Raw genomic sequence first — 27385 nt, 5'->3', positions numbered from 1 at the left:
CACTAAGGGTGCTGTAATACAGCACTTGCCTACACTGAGAAACCTTAAAAGTCAGCAAAAGCAAAAAAAGGGGATTGGGGGTATGGAGAGGGAAGAGAAGAAATCACCACTAGGAAGGTTTGGAAACACACAATAACATTATTGACAGAGCAGGAGAGACCTGGGCAAAAAAAAAAAAATCCTCCCAAAGATACTTATGGAAGGACAGAGCTCCAGAACACCTTGAAAATTAGGAGTAAAAGATTAACTTTGACAAGAAAGGAGAGCAGGGAGAGGTGAAAGGAGAGGTTTCTTGAGATGTGAGGCTTTGAAGAAAATAAGGCTGATGAACATGTTTTTTGGTTGGTTATTGTCTCTTTTTTTTTTTTTAAGAAAAAAAGAACAGCTTTTGTTGGCTATTGAAATAAAAAAGTGGGATAACAGCTGGACTATCCCCCTTCAGAACTGGGCTGAGAATTACACAGCAGCTCCTGGCTGAAAACAGTAGATGCAAATATTTAGATGTTATTTTGTTGTTGGGTTTTTTTGATAACATTAATTACAACACATTCTGGGGAATAAAATTATTTTACTGCACACTACCCTAAACTAGCAAACACACACTCCTATTTGCCTTGCGTAAAAGGCTGCAAAGCAAAGTTCCTATCCTGAAATTCATCTTGCAGAACTATTGAGTACTTCCAATCATTTCTACCAATTAAGTACCATTAAATAGGACATTTAAGCCCAATTAATCATGACTCAGTTGAGTAACTAGTTTTACTAGAATTAAGAATTAAGGACAGGTTTGTAGAGCTGTACAGCGACTTTACACATGACCAGGATCCACAGAGATACGAGCAAAAGTTCTCATTGAAAAGGACGTACCCACAGCCTGGGCCATGAGCTCCACCTTGGGAGAACCTTTCAGACTTCAGGTCTTTCATGCAGTTCTTACAACAGGACATAGACCCTAAATCCAGCAAACGATACAGTTTGCTCAAGTTTCTTGAGCAAAAATCCTTACAAACTGACGGTTAGAAATCCTTTCCTATTGTTCTCTTTCAACAGCTTTATCTCATTTGATATTTCTGCCATTTTTAGAGGCTGATTTCCCAGCCATCCTTGAAATGAAAAGTGCAACTTGGTGAGCGTCAGAGTCAACTGCGTACTCACTGGAATTGAGGAGGATCATTGCCTTGACACACAGATACTCCTTGTGCTGTAGTTTCAGCTCTCGGAACCTCGAGGTCATGGCCAGGAGCATATCAAAGATCTCCAAAATTCCCTCTACGCATTTTCCCTCATCCCTATGGAAACACATTTAAAATGTTACCGAAAAAGTAGAATTAATGAACTCTGATTCAGCCAGATAAAAGTCAAAGCACAAAGGCAGCTGCAAAAGGCCTATCCATCTCATCTTTGGGAAATTCAAAAGATTCTATCATGAAATCTAAATTGAAAATTACACTGGTAGAAAAGGTCAGCACCTCTAAAAAACTGGTTTTCTCTTTAAAGTGCATGCAGGATTGACCGCAGGTAAGTATGACCACATTTCTGTAAGAGACTTTATCCTCACGGCCAGTATAATTCTGGATCATCAGTTTGAAAATCTGTAGTGCAGGGCACAGTACCACCTTGAATCATTTTCCAGATGTTTCACAAGGACTTAATACCACAACCGGTGACATCACTATTTGCACCTGACAGAGGCCTCAGGACTTGGTGAATAAGAAAGACCCCCTAAAATAAGTTTCTTGGAACAATAAGACATTTTTAAAGAATAAAACAACCTCTACCCCCAGCACCTTTTTCTTTGAAGATCTTTAAATGTAAATAGATTTTTGGGGGTTTGGTGGTTTTGTGGTTTGGTTATTTTTATAAGTGTTTACTGAATGCAACTTTCTCCGTTTTGGATATTAGAAATGGTGCCATTTTCTGATCTGGAAAAAAAACCCAACAACTCTAAGCCATTCCAATGGGTTAAAAATTAACCAGCAGCAAATTTCAAACCACTGAAGTTACTGTTCCAGTTTTGCAGTTAGTTTTTTTTTTTTAATATGTACCGGACTAAAAAAGCAATTAAGCTCTACAACACAGTATTCAAAGGTTTGCTTCTTATACTATCAGCTGGAATATGAGATTTTTTTCTCTGTAGTGTTTTTGAGATGAGACAGGCTTAAGCACAGCAGTGCAGGAGAATGAAAGAACTTTACTCTTCTACTGGATCCCAAGAGGAAGGTGCTGAGCCTTCAGGCTGCGAGGCAGGCACAGGCAGATAACACTAACCAGGTGCAGCAGGTACTGCCCGCAGAAAGGCAGCTGCCTGAATATTGCCCAGTTTCCCATGGTCCTCATAGCAAAGGAGAATTTTAAGCTTTGGAGAAGGACAGGGAGCTGCCAGTTTCAAAACAAAGACACAAGCATCAGAGAAGTACTTGTCTACAAAGATTATGTAGGAAATGTATCTGAAGTTCAGCTAAGATAAAAACAATCAAGTTACAGACCAGTTTCATATACATGTCTTAAAAAATAAAATTGAATTACAGCATGCCCAGATGCTTGCTAGCTCCCACTCGGCTGTGTCTTGTGGAGACGAAGGAATGCGTCAAATAATAAGCTCACTCTGTTTAGCACATATTAGCTCCCAAGGAACTAAATGTATCATACATCTTCAGCAATTTCTTGTCATTGCATTGAACAACACAGCATGTCCTTGCACTGAATTTTATATGAGCAAATAATAATTTATTTCATACCTTTTGTAAATTAAATTTATTTCTCTTACTAACCCATTTTGCTTTCTGTATCTATAATGATGACTATTATTGAGCTCAAGTCACAGAACTGGTACAGATCTGAATTTCCCCAGGTTGAAAAGGCTAAGAGATGTTTTAAGCCTACCTAAGAGAGTAGATTGTTTCTCTGACTTTTTACCAATGTGAACTCCAGGTCAAATCCTTCTAAGGTCCTGTAGAAAAACATCCTTACTAATCCATATTCTTCCCTGCTGGTACATGATGTTATGGAGAAATAATTTTTAAACTTGCAAACACCCTGCTTTAGCTTGAAAAAATATTGTCAGTATTAAACTGCAAGCTAGTGGTTTTAAAATCCCTTTTGGCTAGTGCTGCAGTGTTCATTATTATTGCTATCTATGAAGTCTGCAGTAGTGGTGGGGAAAAAAAAAAACAGGTAGAAAGGCTACTTAAAATAATTAAAATATGGCCTGACACTATGTCTAGTTTTTTTTGAGGGATGTGGGGAGACATTGACAAAGTAGTGCATTGTGTTGATGTGGCTACAGTTTCAACATCTAGAGACCCGGAGCAAAAGGAATAAAAACAACAAAAGGTGTGAAAAATAGAGAGAAACTCCACACTGTCATGTGCTACAGGAATTCAGGAATTTGCAAGTTCAACAATACTGTTTATGCTTAGCATTCCTTAAGCCCCTGTAAGGATGTGGAACTTCAAGCCATTATTGCAAGCCATAATTACACATACAAGTAAATTTTATTGTTAGATAAAATATTAATAGCATCTCCCATACTTAATCCTCTTCCTCTTACCATTCACCCCATCTCCAAACATGCTAATATGAAGTGTTCTCAAGAAATGCATTTCTCTTACCTGTCTAATACAAGGTCTGGTGCAAAAATCAGTTTCCCAGGATGGTCGATTGATCGCCACATCAAACCAACCATTAAAACTTCCATCCAGCAGCTCTCCAAGAGTCTTACTTGGTCATAGAGGCTGAGATCAATGAAGCCTAAAATGATGAAAATAGCATAAAATAAATCAACCTGTTTATTTCTCTGTTTTTATAAAGATGACTTGAGTATATGAGAAACAAAAAGAAACAGAAAGAATTATGGGTTGTGAAGAAAGCCAGAAAAGGGAGCACCGACATCAAAAACACCATGCTGCCATCTCAAATAGGAACATAAATATTTGTTATTATCATTGTCAAATCTTCCACAAAACATTTGAAATAAAGCAGAGTGATGTTCAAGTGCAATTACTCCCATACAGCTGGTGAATCTCAAGTGACTGCAGAGGACCTGCCTTATGCTTGGCCACCTCTTTAGATGACGGTCCCCCAGCCTCCTGAGAGGCACCAGAAACTCACATTTGTTGGCGATTACTGCATTGCACTGCAGAGGACTCCTAAGAAAATAGTCTGTTCTTTCCGCAGAACGCATATGGTTGTCACTTACAGGGTTTTTTATTTTATCTCATAAGATAGGCATGTTTCTGGGTTCGTTGGGTAACTATAAGGGTGCCTCTGCGTTATCATCCCCTTTGTTAGTGACACGTGTTGACCCCATCCCGTCCTTTTCCTGCCCCCCTTCCCCAAAATTGCAATAAACCACAAAAAAAAAAAAAAAAAGACAAGGATAGTTGGTGAAGGTATTGGTGTTCCCATTGCCTCCATTCACAGTATCCTAGAAGCAAGAACAGAATTAATGCAATGATTATGCATAAGCCTGTTCCTGCATTTAGTTGTCTCCAGAAGTTATAGCAAGGCACCAGATAGCACTGCAACACAGCCAGAAGGGAGAGACAGTCGTTGCCCTCCCTTTCTCTTCCCCTGCAAAAAAGACTGGGGAAAAAAGACACATAGAGGCCAAATAAAGAGAAATAAAATTAACACACATGCAAAAAAAACCCCAACCAACCAACCAACCAAACAAAAAAAAAACCAAAAAACCAAAACCCAACAAAACACACAAAACAGAAAACAGAAGAAGTGTGAATTATCAAAATCAAAATGCTAATGGGAAAGCAGGCTGCTCAGTCAAGGAATAAAACACAGATATGATGACAACCAGTTCAGTGGTCAAAGCGCTGCTGTGTTCAAAACCAAGATCAGGCCGCAGTCTTCAAAGCAGAGCTGCATTAGATAGGTCTCTTAGCAAAGGTGCTTCATTTTCAGACGAGTTGGTATCCACAACTCTGCATAGTGAATAATCATTACACAGCCTGGCCATGGGAGACAGCTTTCCCATAGTTCTTGCCAGTTGTCTGAGGTCTTAAAATACACACAGTACGTTTGCGCTGTCAAAGAATCTGCTGTCAGTAATTTATACAAATGCTCCATATATTTTAATCTTATTAAACTACTAGGCTGGAAGACAGTCGGTGACAGCCCGGGTTGACATAAACTGGGTAACGCACACTCTCTTATCATTGCTAAAAGCGCTGCCTTTCAAAATCGATAGCCTTGCTCCTTATTTTATAAGAAGGGTAAACAGGAGCCTATGAGCGCTACTTTCCCTCCTGGATTTTGCTGTCACAGCCAACAACAGATTATCTGCCAGACGCACACTCATAATTTTACAAGTGCTTTTAGAAAAATAATCATGGAAGTGTGAATAGTATAAACTGACAGTGGCAGTTTCCCGGGAAACAACGGCCCAAAGACATTTTAGAAGTTTATTTAAATAAACATTTACACAGGCATGTGCTGATTTCTCTAGCATAAACAACCAGTTACTGGGTTTAAAATCTATCTCAGCTGAGCAAGATGTCAGACCAAGTCCCAGCATTCAATCTACAGGTACTTAAAGATCCAGATTTATCCCAGACGTCATCTGCTAAACTCACATTATCAGCACCAGCAGTATGATTTATGACCATTGAGCACAGCTATAACAAGGACTATACCTTTTCTTTTCTTAATAATCTTATGGTTTAAAGATTGAGGACAGCACATCACCACCACAGCTACCATTGCGGTGTCAGAAATGCTATTTCATTTGCTGCAGAGTACATTAAACTACTTGTTTTTCCATGGCTGTAGTACATGTCCTTTAAATCGTGTGCTCTATACCTAATCATTTAATTATAAATTACTAAGACAGGCAAGAAAAAACTTGTGCTGGATGTGTAGTAACTAGCAAAAGACATGCTGTTCTGGCCAGCAACACACTAGGTTGCATAATGAATCCAAATTTCAATATTATGACAACATCCTATCGATTAGCAATACAGGTTCAGCTATGAACCATGTTCAACTCCCTTAGACTAGGTCAACAAAGTAAAAGGCAATTACAGAAGTTATGTTCAGCCGTCTGACAACTTAGAATTAAAATACTTGGAATTCAGAAGGAAAAAAATCCAAGTGTCAGTTTCTATTTTACTGAGCAACAACAAAAATACAATCCATTAAGCTGAAAGTACAGACAAAAATACAGTCACAGAGTAAAACTCACAACAAAAGGTCATTAAATATTAAATAAAAAAATAAAACATAAACATTTATCTTCGCTATTTAGGCAAAAAGTTACTGTTAACATCAGCATCTATAAGGAAAAATAAAACGATTTTCTTTCACTTTCAGTGAGTGTCAAAATAACATCCAATAATAATTAAGAGGTGAAAAATGGGCTTCTTACCCAATTACACAAAAGCAAATATTCAGCTTTACAGAAAGTAAAATTACTATTCACTGGGCCATTAGTCAAGAACTCCGTATTTTTTTTTCTAAGCCCTTACCTCCAGGAAGCAGAGCATGGATCTGGATGATTAACCTCAGGCAAGAATTTTTGAAAACTGAAATTCTATGTCCTCAGCTTTAGTCATCACAGTTATTTTAATGGGAGAAAAAAAAAAATCCACATTCAAGTAAATGCTCCAACTACCATGCAATATAGCAATATTCCTTATAATTAGGTACATATTAAACATCACATCTATTTTTGGCATTGTTCTAAAATGGTGTTTACATCTGTTCTGTGTAACAGGAATGATCAGAAACAACAAACATACACAATAAAGTGTCAACATTCCCAGGAACTGTTTTGAAGGGGTTTGACTGCTTCAATGGGTTTTCTTCATGTAGTTCTCTTACTGCCAAGAAAAAGTTTTTATTTCTGACAGATGTTGAAAATAAACTAAAAGTGATCAATGTCAAAACTGGGGTTGGTTTGGAAAATGATCTTTTAAAGAATACAAAAAATTAATCTCAGTTGGCTGAGGTTTTGGGTTTGTGGTTGGTATTTTTTTTAAAAAGCTGACATAGTTAAAGAAATAGAAATTGAGAACAATCAGAAAATGGAAAAGGTTGTTTCAGTTTTTTTTCCCCATTCAAATATTGCTTAAAATGAGGTTGTTTTCTAAGACTTTATCTGGTTTTCCTTCACAATTCACTTCCTACCAGATTAACATAACTGTATGGAGTCCTCTGAAATGGTACCTTTTAATCACATTTTTCTGATCAGACAAGACATTATAGCAATAGACACCGCTTAACCCCTTATGGTTACTTACTTTACAGTTATTTTCAGAGTTTCTTAAATCAGGAAAAATAAGGATTAAGGATTCAGGCTCTCAGTTTGAAACATACCACATTAACGGAAAAACCACTATCGCTCTGCAAATGGCTAGTGTGGTTTAAGATGCTCATGCTGTACAAGTACCTCCTCCCCAGCAGCTCAGCAGCTGACCTGGAATTTGCACACCCTAAAACCATCACACCTGAACCCTCCAACACCGTGGCTGAGCCGTGGAGACTGTAATCTGCAACTAGGAGATGTGGTCCAGCAGCTGGAGCTGGTAGCACCTTCAGCCACCCCAACTAGATCTGAAATAGGATACGCTTCCCTTATCCTAAATTCTTAGTTTAAGGATTATTCTAAATATTCTTCAACAGGTTTGTTTCCTGTGCTGTGTATGCACTCAGTTTATTTCTAAACTGCGCATTCAAGAAGCAGCAAGTGCTGTTTATAGTGCACAAGCGCGACAGGACCAGGGCACACACCAGCACGCTCTGGTTGCCTTCAGCATAAAATCCAAGAGAGGAGCCGTGGTGTGCTGGCTCCTCAGTCCTGATGGACGTGGGGTTAGGACTACCAGACACACTGCAGAATATATTAGCCATGTGAGGTAAGCACAGCCATAGGGATCGCTTCTAGCAGAGCACTATATCTGAAGTTAAGGATTAAGCCCCATGCTGTTATACGTCTATCAATTATTCAAGGCTTCTTTCAGCTCACTATTATTAGTTGGTCACCTTAGCCATCGCTAAAGGGCCACAGTCTGTGGTTTAGTCTATACCAGCCAGCAAGTTTTTCTGCACAACTTTTTGCCAATTATCATCTCTGTGTTCTGGCTGCTTGTATTCTGGCTTTTATTCTTTATTCTGACTGTTTTCATCATGAGCACTTCAGGGAGAAGGAATTGCAAATGCTCACTGCTTCTAGATTGTAAGAAGTGAAATGGTACATTGCCATGATACTGTGGTCGCATTGAGACATTCAAGGCAATAACACATGTAGTTGTACTTCAGTGCATGTTCTTTGTGTTGCCAACAACCAAAAGCATCCTTATTGATTTTTGTTTTGAAGGAGAGTGCACAATAATTCTGAGATCGATACTATGTGCCACTTTGCAATCTGATGCTCTTGTGTAGCAACTATGTCAACTGAAACAATTGCAAACACTCAGTGCTTGGACACCCTTCAGTTTTCATCAACTATATTAGAAACCTTCTATCAGATTCAAGGAAAGAATTTTGTCTTAAATTATTTTTTATAGCAATCTAGTTAATACCCCTTTTAATGAACCTTCTAAATCAGATTAATCAGATATTTATAGTTGATGAAGTAGAAATTACATGCAACACCAACTATGCTTTTTAGCAAAATGAACACGTATTTGACTAACAACAGATAGCAAATTATGGGCTAGGTCATTGTCTAAATCAAAATACATCTAGGTAAATTACTGAGAGCAATAAATTGTCTATTACTTTATAGAATGAAAAGCTTAAGATTTTCATACCACACATTTACTGTGCTGTGCTATTATTTCAGGGTAGAGAATGATACATTGATGGTAAAAGTATTGAATAAAATAAACAAAAACAAGATTGAAATTCTTACCAGGAATTTTTTTGGCCCAACCAATCATGTGAACCAGCTCTTTGTCTGCCAGTTTTGTCAGGGACATCATCATGGAGGCCTCCGTGAATGGTTTGCTGGGACGACTCACCAACACATTGGGAGGCTCCGCTTCAAGCAGTGTTAAAACAAACTGTTCCGGACTGACTGTGCTGAGCAGGATCTCTTTTACGCGGGTTGCTGTCTCATTGTATTTCTTAGCTTTGCCAATGCAATGCACCTGATCTTCTGCATTACGATGGCGACGCAGGATCCGATATCCACAACGTTCTCTTCTTGAGCCTGACACAAAAGACACATGATTGCATTGAAGTATTTTTCTCTCAGTGTTGCATTATGTAAATCCAAATGTTTGGGGAGAAGGGGAAAAACCCTTTAATATTGGATGTTCTAATATTGAACATCAAGTTTCAGAATTTCTAGAGCATTCAGCATTGACTTAACTTTGTTTTCACTGACTTCAGCTGAGGCTTTTGTTTATTCTACTCAACAAAAAATAATGTTAAAAAAATGTTTATTTTTGAATTTCAGTTAAATCACTTTAAAAATCCATGGGAAAATTCCCATTGACATCAAAAAGAGATAAATCGGGTCTTTAAATGGAAATAAAGATAGCTGTTTGTAAATTGTTTTAAAAATCTGTTTTAGATGCAAATGGGGGGAAGAAAAGACTTCTGAAAGTCTGGGCCTTGATACAGACTAAATACCTCAGCCAGACGCACAGTCGGGCCTCACTGCTAGCTGGGTGTTCAGCTAGGGACTTACTGAGATGCAACCCATTTTCTCCCTACGTCCCATTCAGCCAGCAGGAGTTTCCCCAAAGCGAATTCAGATATCTACAACTAGAAGGAGCAAGCCCCCTGTTTGGAGTTCTGCATGCAGAACGCTAGTTCTGTTGCAAAGAGCAGTCCTTTAAATTCCTGGAATTAATTTATCGTTCCTTCTGACAACACCAAACATTCTCCGATTCTCTGTCAGTGTTATTGGTGGGACCACTGTTAGCTGTTCTTGCATAGCTGCCATGGAAAGAGTCTAAAAGCATCTTCAAAAACATGTACGGGGATTTGCTAAAACATTCAGCTATGGCTTCTGCTTCCCTCACCCCTTCCGTATATTCTATTACAAGGCCTATGTTTACTGATTACAAGTAATCCTTGGCAGTTACTAACGTGCAAGATTGTACCATATTGAAAATCAGGCCATTTAAAAATATTAAGTTACTGAAGAGATCCTTAGACTGGAATCCTCCAGCACTTAACATCTCTAATATTACAGCTAAATTGTCCTCTAAATCTTTTAGAAGTTAATTTTTTGTGCTGGTCATCAATACTTTTACTGACATATGATACTCAAAGGTTGAATTTTCATAGATATGAAAACGTCTGTGCTAACATAAATCCATACCAGACCAACATTTATTATTGCACACATAGAAACCGTGGAGTCTTAAGGCATAATAAATTGTCTCATTTGGTTTCAGTCCCACAACAAATTTGACAAAAGAATCCTTTCTGCTACTGCTACTATCTTGACATTACTACATTTATGAAGTCTTTTTGGTGTGTTGCCTAAAAACTTCTTGCCCTGGTCACAGACTCTGGTTCTTCTTCATTAGGGTATGGGTTAAAAGCTTCATAAAGCACATGAAGACAAAGAAGCGAAGGAACAATGAAGATGGAAGAATCACAAGAACGTAATCAGGGACAACAAGCACACTGACTAGGCTACTCTCAGGGCTATCAAAGGAGAGTGATCAGCATGTGGTCTGGGCATGACACCCAGCAGATAAATCAACAGGAAAGGCTTTTCAGTTCACCTAGAGGGACCAGGCACTCCAAGACATCTACTAGAAAGACCAGTGGATCTTGGTGTCAGCTATCAGTAGGGCCATAGGTTTGGACCAGCTGCCAGAGGGTGTGGGGGTGAGGTGGAGAGTGTTACCTGAAAGAACAGAGGATCCAGGGGCCAGCTACTGGATAACATTGACCTTCTAAAGCCAGTTGCTGGAGGGATCCATAGCACATGTGTGTTTCTGTGACCATTTGTGTGGGAGAAGGTCTGAGTACCAGTAACTGGGGGTGAGGTTGCAGACCCAGGGGCCATCAGCTGGGGAGATATGAGGATCCACAGACCAACTATTTGACAGACTGAATGTCTAAACCCAGCTATTGGAAGGATCCATATTGTATGAATGCATATATTTTCCACTGCTGGTGCTTGCATGAGTGCTATATTTTCTGTCTGTGCTGATCTGTGTGGCTGACTGTGGGTACAGGTATTGTGCGTGTATGTACCTAATAACAATACACGCTCAGACTTGCTACTGGACATGGGGACATGGCAATATGGCAGTTTACCTTCTGTCAAGCTACTGGATTCAGCAATTCCTACCATTTTTCATCCATATCCATCAGAGTTATATAGACCATGAGTTGTCTAAATTCCAAGCAGGCAATGCAATTCTGGCCCTGGGCTTCAGTTAGCAAAGAGGTCCAAACATAAGCCAAATTAAAAATAAAGGGTGCAGGGGCAGAAAAAATTAATTTCAGATGCTGTTGACAAGGCTTTGTCTTGCTAAATAAGATGTTGGGTGAATGCAGGCTCTCAGTGGTGGAGGTTCCTCAGATGAGATGGCTTTTCAGGTCATAGTCCTGTCTTGTCTTCAGCAGCTATCCAGCACCATATAAGTCAACCCGTGAGAAGGGTGAGATGCAAAGGCCAAATGGGTACATCCTGAAGGCACTGAAAAGACTGGATAAGGACTAACAAAGTCTGCCAGGACTTTAAAGATGTGGAACTTTCAACTGCTCATTGCTATCATCCTCACTTGCTGCCTGTTCAGTAAACCACCTCAGATGTAAAAGAGAACAGGTTGACCATTAAAGAAGTTCTCAATATTGGAGAACACCCTCTATCTGGAAACCCAAGAGACTGGAGAATACAAACAGGCAAAGCTCGTTCAATGAACAGTTCTCAGGCATGGAGGAATCCAAGTGGAACAAGATATTTGGAACTGGAAGCATTATCAGCTGGAAGTCCAGCTTAAAGTTGGCACCATTTTGGGCAAGGATGATTTTGCATCCTTAAAAGGAATATGGGTAGGATGAAATGGGTTGAGTACTGACAGGACATTTGCACAAATAATGGATTGAAGGAAAACAATTGATGATTTGCAGAACCAAATGCTTAGCTGAATGACATCTAGCTAGAAGTTGCCAGAGCAGCTGAACAGCAGTTAGGGAAAGATAACAATACCAACAGAGATATTCAGAGCTGGAGACATTATCTAATGGTAGATTCATGAAATCAGACTTGATGATACCCAAAAAAAGGTTACCTGCAGAACTACACAAGTCACAGAGCAATTTCTTCAACCATCTGTCTGGGCAAATCCTTTTATTCCTGACAGAGTCAAAGAACAGTGAGGCATAGACTAATTTCTACAAAGACACTTGGATGATGTAGCGAACTCTGTACTAAGTCTCATGTTGGACTAATGCACAAAGGTCAAGAAGAAAATCTTAAAGTGCTTTGTCAGCTTCAGAAAAACATTAGAATGGCATAGTGGGCTACAGACTGTTCTGAAGTCATGTCATGCACAGAAAGTATGTAAATATTTTCCATCAGGGAAGACAAAGAGGAAAGGTCGACAGTGAGCTAAGCAACTGGAACAAAAGTACAACTGGAGACAGATGAGGAAATGCCTAGGTATCAGAGGGGTCTACCTACAGAGATCTCCATGGCTCTGATTTCCATATGAATGTGCATGGTAGAGACCGTAACCACCAGGAGAGAACTGAACTAAAGCAAGAAGCAACACCTCACATTGCTTCCACTATTTAGAAAGCTGAAGCACATTGAACATGGGAATCTTGAAGGACAGAAGAAGAAAAATAGCAGAGAGGGACTAAAAGCCATAGGGAGATGCAGGGCAGAGGATAAATTTTCTTGAGCTATCAAAAAATACCAACTGTTCCATGACATGCACCTGTGAGCTGTGAAGCCCCAAGAAAGAAGACACACGAATAGCAGTCTTTTAATTAAACACATAGAACAGTTGTTCAGTTAGGACCATACCTAAAATGATAAAGTCAGAAAAACTACTGGTTTAAGAGGGAGCTGGGGAGAGGAGGAGATGCCTGATGACACAATGAGGAAGAAATTCCAGCAGTTTGGACACACCTGCCAGAAGCAACACGTGGTTAAGCAAGCACTTGCAACCAGCCCATTGACCCTAGTTCAGGTCCTGGCACTGAAGTGAACCAAGTGCACCCTTGTGGGACTCCACATCCTCTGATCAGTTGTCCTCAGCTCTGTTATACGGTCACCCAGACTTCTCTGTGGCACGGAAAATATCAGACCTTTGGTGCCAAGACACGAGTTATCCTTTAAAATTTACTGGTATAAAGATTTTTAAATAACATTTTCTAGCCTATCGAAAATATAAACACACAGGTAAGTGACCAGGTACTTTAATGAAGATCAAATCAGTAAAATTAAAAAAAAAAAAAAAATAAAAATTAGTAGTCTAGCATCCTGTTCTAGTTGATAAATCTTGTACAATTTTCATCTGTGCAGCTGCACTCCATGCTCCATCTTAAAATAATTCAGTCAGGTTGTGATACTTCTTGACAGTATTAAAGGTCTTAATACTTGTGGAAGGTTCTTACTGGGAAACAGCAAGCCCCTTTAAGTTACTTTAGTTTATTTAACTAAATCAAGTTTCATATATAACCAGTACTTAGTAAAAAAAAATGCTCCAGTTAAAACATAAAAACAGTTTCTACAATCACATCTCCATTGCAGAAAGCCAAACTAGACGTGTTATGACATTTCTGCATCAAAACCTGTTACTAAAAATACAGTTGGTGATGAAAAAAAGGGAAAAAAACTCCCATCCAAACCAGATCCTGAATTATTGTTTGTATTTTTTAATCACCATATATTGCCAAAGCAGGTGAAGGCTGATTCACTGAGTAGTGTGCATAAAACACAGCTCATCAGTGATTAAAGAGATACCATTTGTTTCCACATTAAAAATTATTCTGCTTGTATTAAAAAAAGGGAAAAAAAAGCGTGCATTGTAAGGTTACACGTCTAAGAAAACAGCATTTAAGCTTGCTAGTCAATTGACACATCAGAAAGTAGCAACCTTTCCAATTAAAACAATATTTCAACAACGTAAAGGAACTTTTGTGCTTTTTATTCAAATCCAAAGTTTAGGTGGGACTGAGAAATTTTACCTGTATGTCTATTAGCACCCAACAGGCATGTATAAGTGCTTATAAAACTATATATTATAAATAATTATAGATCAGCTTAATGTTTGGCTTAACTAGATAGAGAGATGTGAATCAATCTGTGTAAAGGCACAGCAGTAAAATACTTAGAACTTCCCAGATTAGAGACTATTTCCAACTTTACCACAAATGCCCTAACTATACTTAATAGCTAACATTAATTCATATAAAGGTAATTCAGGCAATTGGAGAAGCACACAAGATGATTAAATCCCTCATTCTTCCTACAGCATTCTCCTTATTTAGAGCTATTCTTTGCGCAAGAAAATAGCTGTATTCAGCTGAGAATACTGGACCAAGGGCAAGACCTCGAGCTACAGTACCATAGACCACATGGGTAAATGATCACTAGAACATAAGAAATAAGACACATTGAAAAAAAAGTCATTAAAATGAGCCTGTTGTTCACTCATCCATGAACAAGCCCCAACAGGTATTATTGGCAGTGAAACACACTACTTTTAAAGCAACTACTGCTTTACAAATTCTTTGAAAATTGCAAATGCCTCTGCTCTTTGACGTGGTGGGCAGTTACATGGCATGTTGCTCTTAATATTGATTTTGGGTCCTGGCAACTGCTTATGTAACTAACCGGGTCAGCAGCAACTGCAGCTTCTACCACTGAATATATTATAATCAGGTTTTTCTAAGTGTTTGAGCTTAAAACTCACTCGAGTATACATTAGTAAATCATTATCACTCCAGTCACCTTTGAAAGCAAATGCAAATGTTCCGCTGAATACGCCTGTATTCACAGAGCAGACCTACTGACAAAGAAGCTGCCGTCTGCCACACGAGAACACGAGCTGAAATTACAGTAATTTCTATAATAGCTAAAGTACAATTAATACATCTGATGTCCAGAGAATGCCATGAAACGTTTTTCCCCCAACTAACTTTCTGTGTGAAAAGTAATTTACAGTCTTTCAAAGTGCTACCTAGAAACTGCACGCAACAGCCAAGCACAGGAGAAAAAGAGAGCCAAACCCTGAACCATACCAGCCCACAGAGAATTCTGTTTTTCTTTCTGCAAACCTGTGGAATGATCGCTTTTTAGTATGGCCCCTCCGCCTCCTCATTTGGGTCGGGGTGGGGGCAGAAAGGAGCTTTTACTTTGGAACATTTTCAACACGTTGAGAACTGGCACATGGGGAAAAAGATAGAGGAGCGGGGCGGGGAAATAAAAGGTAAGTCTAGTCCAACAGGGAAACTGAAAACTTATGGAAGAAGGTCTATTTGAGCCTCAGGAAGCAAAAAAGAAAAGCACGAGCATAGCTGCTCCCAGAGTGGGATGAAGTGATGATGCAACTCCCCTCTTCTTTACTGCCTTTGGCAAACAGCCCAGTCCATTTCAGGTTCCTCAGGTAAACACCAGAAAGCTCCAAGAGAAGATCAGTTTTATCCCAATCTGTTTTATTCAAGTTTGCTGGGCAGAGTTTACTGCAGTATTTCTGTTTTGCTTGTTCCTGGTGACAGTGCTTTGCAATCATTTTTCTACCATTGCTAGTAGTCTTAGTGCCAAAATTTAGCAGTAGCTTTCTTGATTGGAACAGTAGGCAACACAGGCTTCCTACAGAGAAATTTGCAGATGCAGTGTCTAAAAGACCCTCATTGTGCTTTTGGCAATGATGGTATATTTTGTAAGAAAATCCATTATCACCTTAATACAAAGCACCCCCAAGCTAGCCTCCGCTGAAATACCCGTGGCTTGTTGGGTTGACTTCTCGATGTTTATGAATGCGATGACATCCAAGAGAATTTCAGACCAGAAAACTCCAAAGCAACACTTTCCTACTGCCTCCTACTCTTTTAAAGATGGCATGTACTGCCTAATCATATTTACACACAGAGATGTATGCTATATATACATATACATATTTGTGCATTTTTTCTCAAGGTGTCTATTGATAATACGCAAAATGAGGATTTAAAGATTTGATGCAAAGAGTGCAGAGTTTTTATGAAGAGCTTTCATAAACTACAAAGTGGTAATTGAGGTTCTTTTATCACTTCTGCTGGACAACAAGTCTCCACTGAGCAAAAATGCACTTACAAACCATTCTATCCTATCCAGGGTTTTAGCAGATGTGAACCAATGCATTCACTAAGTGTCCTGGGAAAGGACCAGAGATGGGGAAAAGCCTTCATTAACAAGAAAACATATTCTTTTATGGCTTCCTACAATAAAAAACTGGTATTAAAATATGGCTCTAACAAGAAAAAAATTGAAAGATAATCACCCTGGTCTGCAGGAAATGGCATTTAAATTTCATGTAAGAAATACAGTTTTAAAATCTGGCTGGTTTAAATGTCTGTCACCATGTGTCCATGCATCAGCTTTACTCACAGGTGCCATTTAACTCATCAGGCAACTCAGACAATTCTGAGTAATTTTTATATTCCTTTTTCTGAAATTCAATTATTAAGACTCTCAAATTAAATTCTCAAGAGTCTCAAATTTCAGTGCTATTATTTAAAAAACTAACTTTTTAAAAATATATTTCCTGTTATTTTCTGGTTATAGTTTCAAAGTGTCGTTTTTTGTCTGGCACAGTCATTAATGTCCTATAAACATTCATTATTGTAGGAACATGTGTTTATGAATATGTGACACTATTGAAAGGCACACAGGCTAAGACATAAGTACATATTATTATTTATTTCTTGTAATACCATAGTGTCTATGAGGTCTAATCACAAACCAGGACTTCCTGGACAATTGGAATAAAAGGATTAATTTAAGGAAAGCACTGTGGAGGACCACCCTATAATATCATAGTGGAATCAATCTTTACAAAACCTCTCCAACTCCTGAACTGGGTCTTGATAGAAACACCTGTTGGAAAAACTTTGAGTAAAATGCTCAGTCATAAAGATGAACAAAAGACAGTGACACCATTCAGAAAGTAAGGTTTCAAAAGGAGTCTTATTTGCAAGTGTAAGGCTTTCCTTTCTGGAGGCCAGACAGCAAAGGTAGCTAAGGCCATATTAATGAAAAACACCAATAAAGCTGAGATGCATCATCCGTGCAGAACAAGATAGGAGCTTCATATAGAAAGAACTAGTTGACTTGAGCAAAAGAAACTAAATGTACTTAAGGAGTACAAATATAATACAAGGAACAATTGAAATTGTAGCTCTAAGCTGGGAGTTATCAGCTAGAAATGAACAGGGAGGCTGCAATCGTAACAGATCATAGAATGATTATGAACTGCCAGTGTGATGCAACCATGAAAAAGGTAAATAGGATTCTGGGTTGTACGCAGAGAAAAGCTCCCACAGAAACGGATATCTATTAATGCTACTACAGTGAGGAAAATTCACAGGAATATTGTCCATGATTGTGATCAGCCCAGCGCAAAAAGGATTATTTCAGCCTGGAGCAGATTGAGGGATAAGCTGCCCTGACGACTTCCAGATTCTGTCTGCTTTTTTTTTTTTTTGCAAGAGGAGGAGATATCTTGGTTTATTTAGCCTAATAAAACAAAGGTTGTGAGGGGATATGATGTAGTCTGCAAATACAACCAGTCTGTTAACAATAAAGAGAAGAGGAGCCTCTAAGCTACAATACAATGTTGCCACAAGAAGAAGTGGGCATTAATTGTCCAGCAATAAATGCAGGCTGGAATTCTAACGAATGATCCTAATGAAAGAAATAATATTCTGCAAACAGCCTTCAGACCAAAGCAGTGGGAGGATGAAAACACTGCCTAGCTCTGAAATAGAAATAGGTATCTACATTAAATGGGATGGAATGAGATGCACGCCTGCAAATCACGGAGAGCCAAGCACAGCGACCTTCTCCTTTCCACTCCAGTGTTCCTATGTGATGTTCTCCCAGCCTATTTCTATCATGTATATTGATGAATCTATAAGAAACAACAGCAAACCTTGACTGTGAAAGTACATTAGATATTGAAATATCTTTTAAGTTATTTTCTTCTTAAAAGTAACCTTTAAAATATCATCTATAAACGTACAACTACAGTGAAGCCACATCACTGTAAGTACAAGACAGGAATAAGAGAAAAGGCTGGATAATTCTGAGCGGTGCAGTGACAAACAGTGGCTGTTCACTACTTGTTTTGATGGAAGAGCTGGAGGGCATCATATGAAAATAGCCTGTTCAAAAAAAGAACAGCCTGCCCATTGCCTGCCCCACCAAAGTCCCACAAAAAAGCCTGGCAACCAGAGAGCTAGTTCTTCACATGACAGGTGGTCAAGCTGCTATGGGATGTTGTAGATGCTAAGACTTTTCAGGTTTAAAAAGAGGGACAACGGAAAAGTTGCCTTTGTATTAATCCATTAAGGCCTATTAAATACAAGAAACCTCTTCTTGACCAGAAGTCCCCAACTGCTAATTTTTGGAAGCTGAGAGTTGTCAGCAGTAGTGTCACTTAGGTGCTAGTCTCATTCTTACACTGCCTCCGAGGCACTCACTCTTGCCACTGTTGGAGGCAGGATACTGGGTTAATTAACTGCTGCTTTGATGGGGCACTGCTCTTCTTGCATTACATTCAACCAGCAGAGCACAGTACAGGCTCATTTACCCCATATTAGATGAGATTTCAGTTTGGTTTGAGGCTCAGGCAGAAGCAGGTCTTGGCTTCCCATTCTGCAGAACACAGCATGCAAGTAGAATCAGAGTCAGAGGATCATAGATTCTATGTAAGTAAGCTGCCTTCACAGGCCTCGTCAGAGGTACTATGGTTTTCAAGTGCTTAACCTAGACCTTACTCCTTCCCACAGTTTTTCTTCTGAAAATGAAAAGCCTTCTGCTTTAAGAATCAGTACATTCCTTCCTATAAAACCAGCTTAAACCTTGCTGTAATTGCCTGTTGTGCCTTTTTAGGATTCCAATAAAAAAAAAAGAAAAAAAAAAAGCTATACAGAATTGACTGAAGGGGGAAAAAAAAAGCCAGCAAAACCCAAGCAAACAACACAGACATAAAAAACTCACCACATTTCATCATTCCCACTTCATAACATTTCCGTAGCCGGCATGCCTGGCAGCTTTTGCGCCTGTTTTTGTCTATCGTGCATTGATTGGTAGCTGGGCAGATGTAATCGTTATGTCCTGCAGCAGAGTAAGAAGAGAAAATTTAACATCTCCAACAGTCTCTCTTGGTCATTTCCCAAATCAGGACCTTTTAAGCATCTCAACTTTTTCATATGCATATATCTAAGCTCCATTGATTTAACTGATGCAAAAATGCATATTTATCCTATACTGAAAACATCAATCTGTGGCCTCAAAAAGTAACCAGACAACATAGGCAGGCTTTCACTGATGACTGTTAGATAACCAAGCACCTTCTAATACCAACTCATTTTTGAAAATGGGACATATGCTCTTGTAGAAATTTGGTCCCAGCCTCCAACTTCTTACTGTATATTGGGACTCTACAGATGGCAGATAGCAGATTTTTATTTCCTCAGCAGAGTTGAAACAGCAGTGCACACAGCTTCAGTCCTGCAAAGATTTAAGTAAACTACAGCTCTGTTTACTGAACTCACTGACGTAGTGAGTTCCAGGAATGAAGAAGCCTTTGGAGGACTGACCCTGGACCAAAGTTAATAAAAAAAAGTATCCCAAGAGAGAAAGAAGACTAGTATAAAATAATGCATACTGTATAGTATAAAGAAAAGCACAATCAGAAGGTAAAACTTTTAGATATTGTGGACAAGTGTTTCTCTTATTTTCATCAGTTTCCACTACAGCTTCTTCTGTTGCCTCCTCCTTCTCTCCCACCTCACCTAGCCCCCACCCAAACCCCTTTACATTATTGTATTTCATTAATCAATAATCTGATCCAAAGGTTTATTACTGTAAACTGGACTTGAGTATGCTCTTGGTGTAAATAGAGTCAAATCACCTCCTGCCAAATACTGGAAATCTCTCTTGCAGTAGTTACCAAAGGATGCAAAAAATGTTCCCTCATTTACATTTCTTAACATCTTTTCTCTCAGGTTGTTTTTTAAGTTATTTTTTCAAACTTTTAGAATAGTTCAGGCAAAGATACAGCTACTAGAGTTTTTTTTTGTTTGATGCAAGTCCAAGAGTTCATGTCCCCAAGAGTAATTATTTAACTGAACCATTGTGACTATTTCCTTGCAAAATTAAAATAATTTTAACCTTGAATTTTTGAACCGACAATTTTAAAAAGAAGCGATCAGGTTACAGTTTGTCCTGTTTCCTACTGGCAGATATGACTGAAAAACAAATTACTGTTTATCACTCTTCACACAACATGGGGGGAAAGGAGGAGGAAGCTCTCTGTTGCACTATAACCAAAGCACACTAGGGTATAAAGTGGTTTAAAACTCCTGTGGCCTTGGGATAATTTAGCTTGCAGGCAGATGTTCAGAGATGTGGGACGAATACACTACACTACAAACTTGGACAAGCAGAGGAGACCACACACAGTTGCTCAGTCATACCATCTAATTTTAATTAGACATTAGCCCAACATTTGGGACTATGGTAAGCCCAGAAGTTTTTTATTTTTATAAGCAATATCCTTCATAACAACAGTTGCAACTGAATGCTTGATAGTGTTTTATGCCAAGAACTTACTTTCATTTATTTGAATTACAAACAAGCGTTACCTGACAGGTTACATTAAGGTGTACAAAAGGCCACAATGGGTAACTTGCTTACAGCCAAAGCACATGTGAGCAGCCTGGAGCAGGCAAATAATTTTCCTGACAGAAAACACTTTGAGATCAAATTCAGTCTCCATTTGTGTCAAACTGCAGACAAAGTTCTCTTCAATTATTTTAGAAATCAAAAGAACTTGCACAGCTTTATAGAAATTGGTGTTCACCCATGAAAAACTTGCACAATAAATCGAAAATGCAAACAAGTTTTGAATTAAATTTGATTCTAATGGTGACACCAACTCTGCCATATTGATCCAAAAGAAAATGTCTCAAGATTGCTAAAGGCTTTGCGTGCAGAAGAGGAAGGGAACATTACAGACCAAAAAATCACAGGATTTTCTGTGTCAGTATCTGCATGTAGTATCCAGTGTCAGTCCAATCACGTTTCCACGAAAAGGCCTCAGATGAGGCCAAAGAACATGATAACTAGAGCCAAGGTTAAGAAATGAAGTGCTCCAAAGCTGCAATATGGTGCAGAGGTCACTGCCCATAGGCTGTGATAACAAACATGGAGACCTACATTTACTTCATACTGCAATCATTCAGCAAATTTGAACTAAATACCAAATATTTAAGAATTTAAACACTGAAGTGGAAATTTTCAATAGAGAGATCTAGCAGAGTAAGAAATACTGCAGTGTAGGCTCTGGGGGGTGGAGGGCAGAGAAATAACAATAATCAGGTTTGTACCTCATACTTGCTACACATATTTTTATATCCTACATACGGTGTAGATATTATGTGCTATGACTCAACAGCTCCAGGCAATATACTCTTGTTAAGAATAGTTCCTGGCACGAAAAGTCTCCAGACAATTATCTACTCTAACTCTGTCTATTATAATAAATTCATAAGTACTATGTCTACTTTGGGACACAAACTGCAATCAGATTCAGAGCTCTGCAGTGCCACCTCACCAAGGCCTTTGCTGCAGGCCCTTCCCGTGCTATGTATTCCACCTCTTCTCTAAAGAAATCAATTGCTCACTTTGTAATGTTTCCAGATCTTGATAATGTAAAAGCCAAACGATAAAGTAGTCAAATCATGTGTTGCTTTATTTTCAGTGTGCAGCACCATACACCAGGATTTTAGATCAACTCATTACTAGATCAACTGCTGCAGCCCCTGATCATATGAAACAACTTATTTGAGCAAAGTTATCAAAAGCTGATTCTCCTACCTTGAATACTTCTTTTAAAGAATGCTTTGCAGCCTTCACATGACCAGACCCCGTAGTGGTATCCTGAAGCATAGTCACTGCAGACTGCACAGAAGTGGGCATCCCTTTTTGAGCCAGGATTATTTGCAATTGGGCTTGTACAGTCATTGCCATTAGTTTTTCTTTTTAACGTTTCTCTGATAAAAAAGAAAAACATCTGTTATAAAATTAATCTACATTGCAAAGAGTTTCGTTATTTTCCATTGTCTTCTATTTTCTCTGTATTGAGTTCTTATTACTGAATGCAGGATAGTGTGAAACACTGTTAAGCCTTTTTCTGATAAGTTTATTTAAAGCATATAGTCTGATCCCAGAGCTTTCAATGACGACAGACTATGAAGTTTTAAAATACTCAAAGGCATAAAACTGGACTGCTGACGTGTCATTCACATGAACGCTGGGAAAATCATATAGAATGCTGATGGACCTTGAAGAATACTTGGAAATGTACAAGTGCAGGAATTTGTGAACCAAATCGCCTTTCCCTTTGGGAAGCTTCTCATGCAAAATGTGAACTCACACAGCTCAGCCTGACACGATAAACACTACCACGGACAGAGCTGCAGTTGCTTTGTACTGTTCGCAAGCCAAAATACTAGATGGAGCAATACACATCTAGTCTCAAATATTTCATCCTTTAAACAAGGCTTTATTCATTCAATGAGATGCTGGAGACAAATATCTTGAGATGTGAATCTCAGCCTACAAGATCAACTCACAATGTTAGACAAAGTTTTCTATTCAAGGTGATGGCCCACATTGATCACCCTAATGCTAAATAAAAGTAAGTCTGAATACAAGAAGAATGGAGAAACACAATTAATAAAATACTTTCATACATAAATTATTGCTCCATATAAATTAATAAGATATACGCTTTCCTGAAGTACTGCAAATAGTTCCAGTTTACTGGAACTGTTCTTACTGACTGGATTAAAATTAGAACAGGATAAAAACGTGAAATAACAACCAATTCCTGACACCAAGATCCTGTAAACAAACAGCAAGAGGAAAGGAACTTAGATTATCAGTAAAGTGGTTTTTAGGTATAGGAAGTGCATCCATTGTGTACTTTTTCTCTGGACTTCATTTTCTTGGTGGTCTTAGCATGCCTTACGTTCATGGTCAATACAGTTTCTAGATAGAGAGAAAATAATGATGTCATGTGCAAACTCTCAGCAGCAGTTTGACAAAGGGAAAGCTGTACAGTCAACTTATAGGTATACACTTAAGCACAGAGGCAGAAGTTAGAAACTGCAGAATTTTCCTCATCCCACCTTCCAGCATGATTAGGGAGAAGAAATACCAGTTGGGAAAAGACAGCAGGCAGCAAGGTTTATGACTTCTAAAGAACAAGGGTATGTTGCCAGGGCAGAAGAAACCTGTTCACCAACAAGAGTAAGTTTAAACAGAACAGTAGAAACATGCTGAAAGTGCTGTCAAAGAGGCTTTCACTAACATATTAAAAGTAGACTTTGTGCTGGTTTCATGACAGGAGGTAAGGACAAACACACCCACATGCCAACTAAAAATCATCAAGTTTGTACGTATTTGAGGAGAACGTGTTCCAATTTCCTAGTAGAAAATTTGGAAAGGAAAAAAGGTGGTTCTTTGAGCAAATTCCAAAACAGAAAAATTAAGGTATTTGTTGTACAATTAAGTTACTGCAAGCTTTTAAAAAAACGTTAATTCATTCAGATATTACAGGGCATAAGGGTGTTTAAATGTTTAACAAGCCCGGTCTTTGATTACACACATACCCCCCTTAATGGATTGCTGAATCACTAAATCATTTCCTCTTCTGCCATGCTGGGAAGACCAGTGTGCCCCATCCTCCATGTTGTCCCCTGCCCACACCCTGCCCACCCCCTGCCTGCTCCCTGCCCACTCCCTGCCTGCTCCTTGCCAGCACCAGCCCACACTGCCCAGTCTCTCCCCAGTAACCAGCTCTGCTCCCACCCCAGGCTGAGCCAGCCCAGGGAGACCCAAAACAGGGACAAGTTTTGGGGGACTGCATTTCCAGGAGGAGCACGGGGCTGGGGAGCACTGCCAGTTTCCAAGGAGACGGGGGACAGTTACTGAAAAAAGATGGATTTAGGGAATTGCAGCAGAGCTTCCCCACCTGGCATGGGGTGGGGGGCACAGGGACCCCCAAAACCTCCACTCACAGCCCTGGCACTGCCCTTACCTGGGGTGGGGATAGGGCTGGAGGCTTGGGTGTGGGTTTGGGTTTGGGAGGGCTGAATTTGGGTCTGGGAAAGTTAGGAAGAGGATTGGGAACTCTCCCTTAGAATAAAGGGACTGTATCACACACGCCTAACATGCTGCTAATGCAAGGACGAAAAAGCATTGCTATTCCTTCCTGTTTCCTTATATTTGGGAAAAAAAGTAAATTTGTGTTTCACATTAGTAGAAGAGGTATATTTTTAAGCTCTACTTGGGAATTATGATCCAATTGTGAGAGTCAGAGGAGAATCAAAATCAGCTAGAGAGCATCTCAGTGACTGATTGATATGCTGTAGGGAGCGATGTTTATTGCCCTCATTAAAGCACCAAGATGTTATGGATGAAAATAAAGAAAAAGCACACACCGTAACATCTCACTGAGGAGTAGTGTTTTTTAACCTTCCAGATATGAAAAGTATTTTAAAAAACACTTTTTCTTTCCCTGCTTAAAAGTTTAACGACAGTCACCCTGCACACATGCAAGCTGCATGACTTCCACAGACTGTGGCAAACAGCTTGCACGCAGAGCAACAATCTGGAACAAATTCCTCCTGCAGGCCAAGCGGGCAGCAAATCTGCTTGTCTGCAATAGCCGCAGCAGCGCAGCAGGAGGGTCAAACCTGATCGTTTTGTTACTGTTGTCTTTAAGGACAACAGAACCAGGAAACAGTCAAGAGCTTTAAATTACATGTTCCTTACCCTGAGAACCTGGCGATCAGAGAGCATATCCACACAAACAGCAAACCAGAGTGGGTAGCCCCACGCGTGGTTAGAGACCGCCTCCCAGCGCTCTTGGGACTGGTGCACTCCAGCGTGCTCAGCAGATGAATGAGCTGCCAGGTCCTCCAGAAGAACGGGCGGCAGCTGGCTGTATGCCCAGAAAGCTCCCCCGCCGAAGGATGCAGGAAAATGGGGGATGTACCTGGCTGCTACTGAGGAACCGCATGAGCAAAGATTTATCGCTTTACACCTCCTAATACTCCTCTCTATTTTATGATGATGGTTTCTATATAGAGATATTATGTTTCCATAAAAAGAATTAAGATTTTTTGGAAGTAACAAGTCAGTGATTTCCTACTAGTCATCAACAGTGACAAGATGATCACCCTAAAGGAGAAGGAATTAGCAAGACTATTTAGGTTATTCAGTATCTATCCTGTCTCCTAATTACCTCTAGCTTTGCCACAGCAAGTGTTTGTTGCATATGCCACACCTGGAAAACTTGAACCTAAATTCAACTTTTTATTAAAAATGAAGAAGAGTGGCAAGGATTTGACCTAGAAAGTAGCAAGATTTGCTCATGGCATTTGTTGTCTGTCAGGTTTTTTTTAAAACCTAAACTATTACACATTATAAAAAGAAAGAGAGAAAAAAACCTCTGAGAAAATGAAAAAAATCCATTAAGTCAAAAAATAATACTCCAGATTTTATAATTTCTTATAACTCTTCCCTCCCTCTCACAGGCCACTGCCTCATTCAATGCCTGGAGATAATTCAATCCCATACAAGCCTAAGCTGTAGGATGAAGAAGGCTTCTCCTTTCTCTCCCAGAATGTGTGCAAGATGACAGGCAAAAATCAGCTGAAGAATACTTTTCAATTTTTATCTTCCTCATTTTCTAGAGACTCCCTGCACTATAACTTCTAGAATTGTTAATACCACATAACTGTCAATATTTATATCTCCAAAGCACAGGTTCTGTTACGCTCCAAACTTTGATTAATATGCTGAAAATCATGATGCAGAGATCTTCTCAAAATTAAGGGACGTATTTTTGCTTAACTATTCCATCATAAAATGGAGATGCCAACCCATCATCCCAAAGAGACTTCAATGTACCTTTAAGTGCTCTGCAGAATGAGCACAATAAAAAAAGCATAGAATAATGCAAATAATTATGGCTTCAGAGCAGAGTTTAAGCAATGTATAAATATGATATTAGCACACGGTGAACAAGACAAAGTTACTAAATAATTTCTAATTAAGCAAGCATTTCTAGCCTCTGTACCCAAAAACCTTTACTTGCACACTCTACCTGTAATTAGTCAGAAGCACAGAGAAAATAATAGAAGACTAAATTAGGTTCCAGAAACATCAGTCTGGCAACTTCATTAAAGTTTCCTAATACTTTTTAGGAAGCAGTATATCTGTTCATTTTGGAAATAAACTTTTTGTTTCTTTAATTAAAACCTTTTTATTTAGGAGATGAAGACAGAAATCAATTTCAGACTACTTTTAAGTATAATTACACTGTCACATTCCTTTTCTCTTCATGTCATTTTAATATAAATTGAGTGATTCTGGATCAACAGAATTTATGAGACTATTTCACTAGGTGCAGGACCTATAATGCAAATAAATATAGCAGAGCCTTTATCACCAAATTATTGCCATTTCATACGAAAAAAAGGAACTCTAAAAATTCACATCTAATTTTACATGGAATACAATTTATTTTTGCTGAACTAGTGGTGCAAAGTAACACTGCACTGCATATACATTTGCATTTAACAAAGTTAAATTTCTTCTGTGTTCGTATAATGAACCTATTTGTGAGGAAACGGAATGCTGAGAATTGAGATTCCTTATTTTAAGTGGATCTACAAGGAGATCCAACTTACACAGTGATCAGCTTTAGCAAAGTGGACTACATTAGTTTAGCTAATGTTAACAGAAATTTACACCCACGGAAAATACACTGCTCTCACGGTGAGACTCTTGCTTTATTTTGAAAGGTAAAATAAATTGTGTAACAGGCCCAAATATGTAGTAATGCTTTCTTACTCATCTTTCAAACAAAATCCCTTTTCTCAAACTACAATGATGTTTAAAATTACACTTTACAGCATTAGTCTCTCCCTTCCCCCAGAGCTATTTCTTTAAGTTTCAGTCCCAAGAACTCTTCCTTCTAGTTATAATCTAGAAATCTGTAGTGTCACAGTCATTGTTCCCATGGCAATAAATACAATGTTCATGACATTAATTTAAGACTTCACCAAAGGATAAAGCAAAAGGAAACGCAGGGCTTTTTTTTCTTTACAGCCTTATTTCAGGACAGATATCCACAATAAGGGAATTACAGCTCTTGCTTTT

The 27385-nt window shown here is 38.9% G+C and overlaps 1 protein-coding gene across 10 annotated transcripts in view; it reads right to left on the bottom strand.

The window, feature by feature from the left end:
• The window catches only part of ESR2 (estrogen receptor 2), a 56202-nt gene that overhangs the window by 11234 nt on the left and 17583 nt on the right, over window positions 1-27385 (bottom strand). For all 10 annotated transcript variants that reach the window (XR_015702363.1, XR_015702361.1, XR_015702364.1 and 7 more), the window contains exons 3-7: window positions 22028-22203; window positions 19145-19261; window positions 8867-9166; window positions 3612-3750; window positions 1156-1289 (exon numbers count right to left, since the gene is read on the bottom strand). Coding sequence is in view for 3 of the 10 variants with exons in the window: in XM_009462205.2 (XP_009460480.2) it covers window positions 1156-1289; window positions 3612-3750; window positions 8867-9166; window positions 19145-19261; window positions 22028-22203 (866 nt within the window). In the remaining 7 variants the exon portion in view is untranslated. The remainder of the gene's footprint in view (window positions 1-1155; window positions 1290-3611; window positions 3751-8866; window positions 9167-19144; window positions 19262-22027; window positions 22204-27385) is intronic.

This window comes from Nipponia nippon, unplaced genomic scaffold (genome assembly GCF_047370975.1).
Source record: "Nipponia nippon isolate SJK-2023a ecotype South Korea unplaced genomic scaffold, ASM4737097v1 scaffold_11, whole genome shotgun sequence".
NCBI lineage: Eukaryota > Metazoa > Chordata > Aves > Pelecaniformes > Threskiornithidae > Nipponia > Nipponia nippon.
Note: the sequence above shows the minus strand (reverse complement) of the source record. Positions and strands in the feature narration are given on the sequence as shown.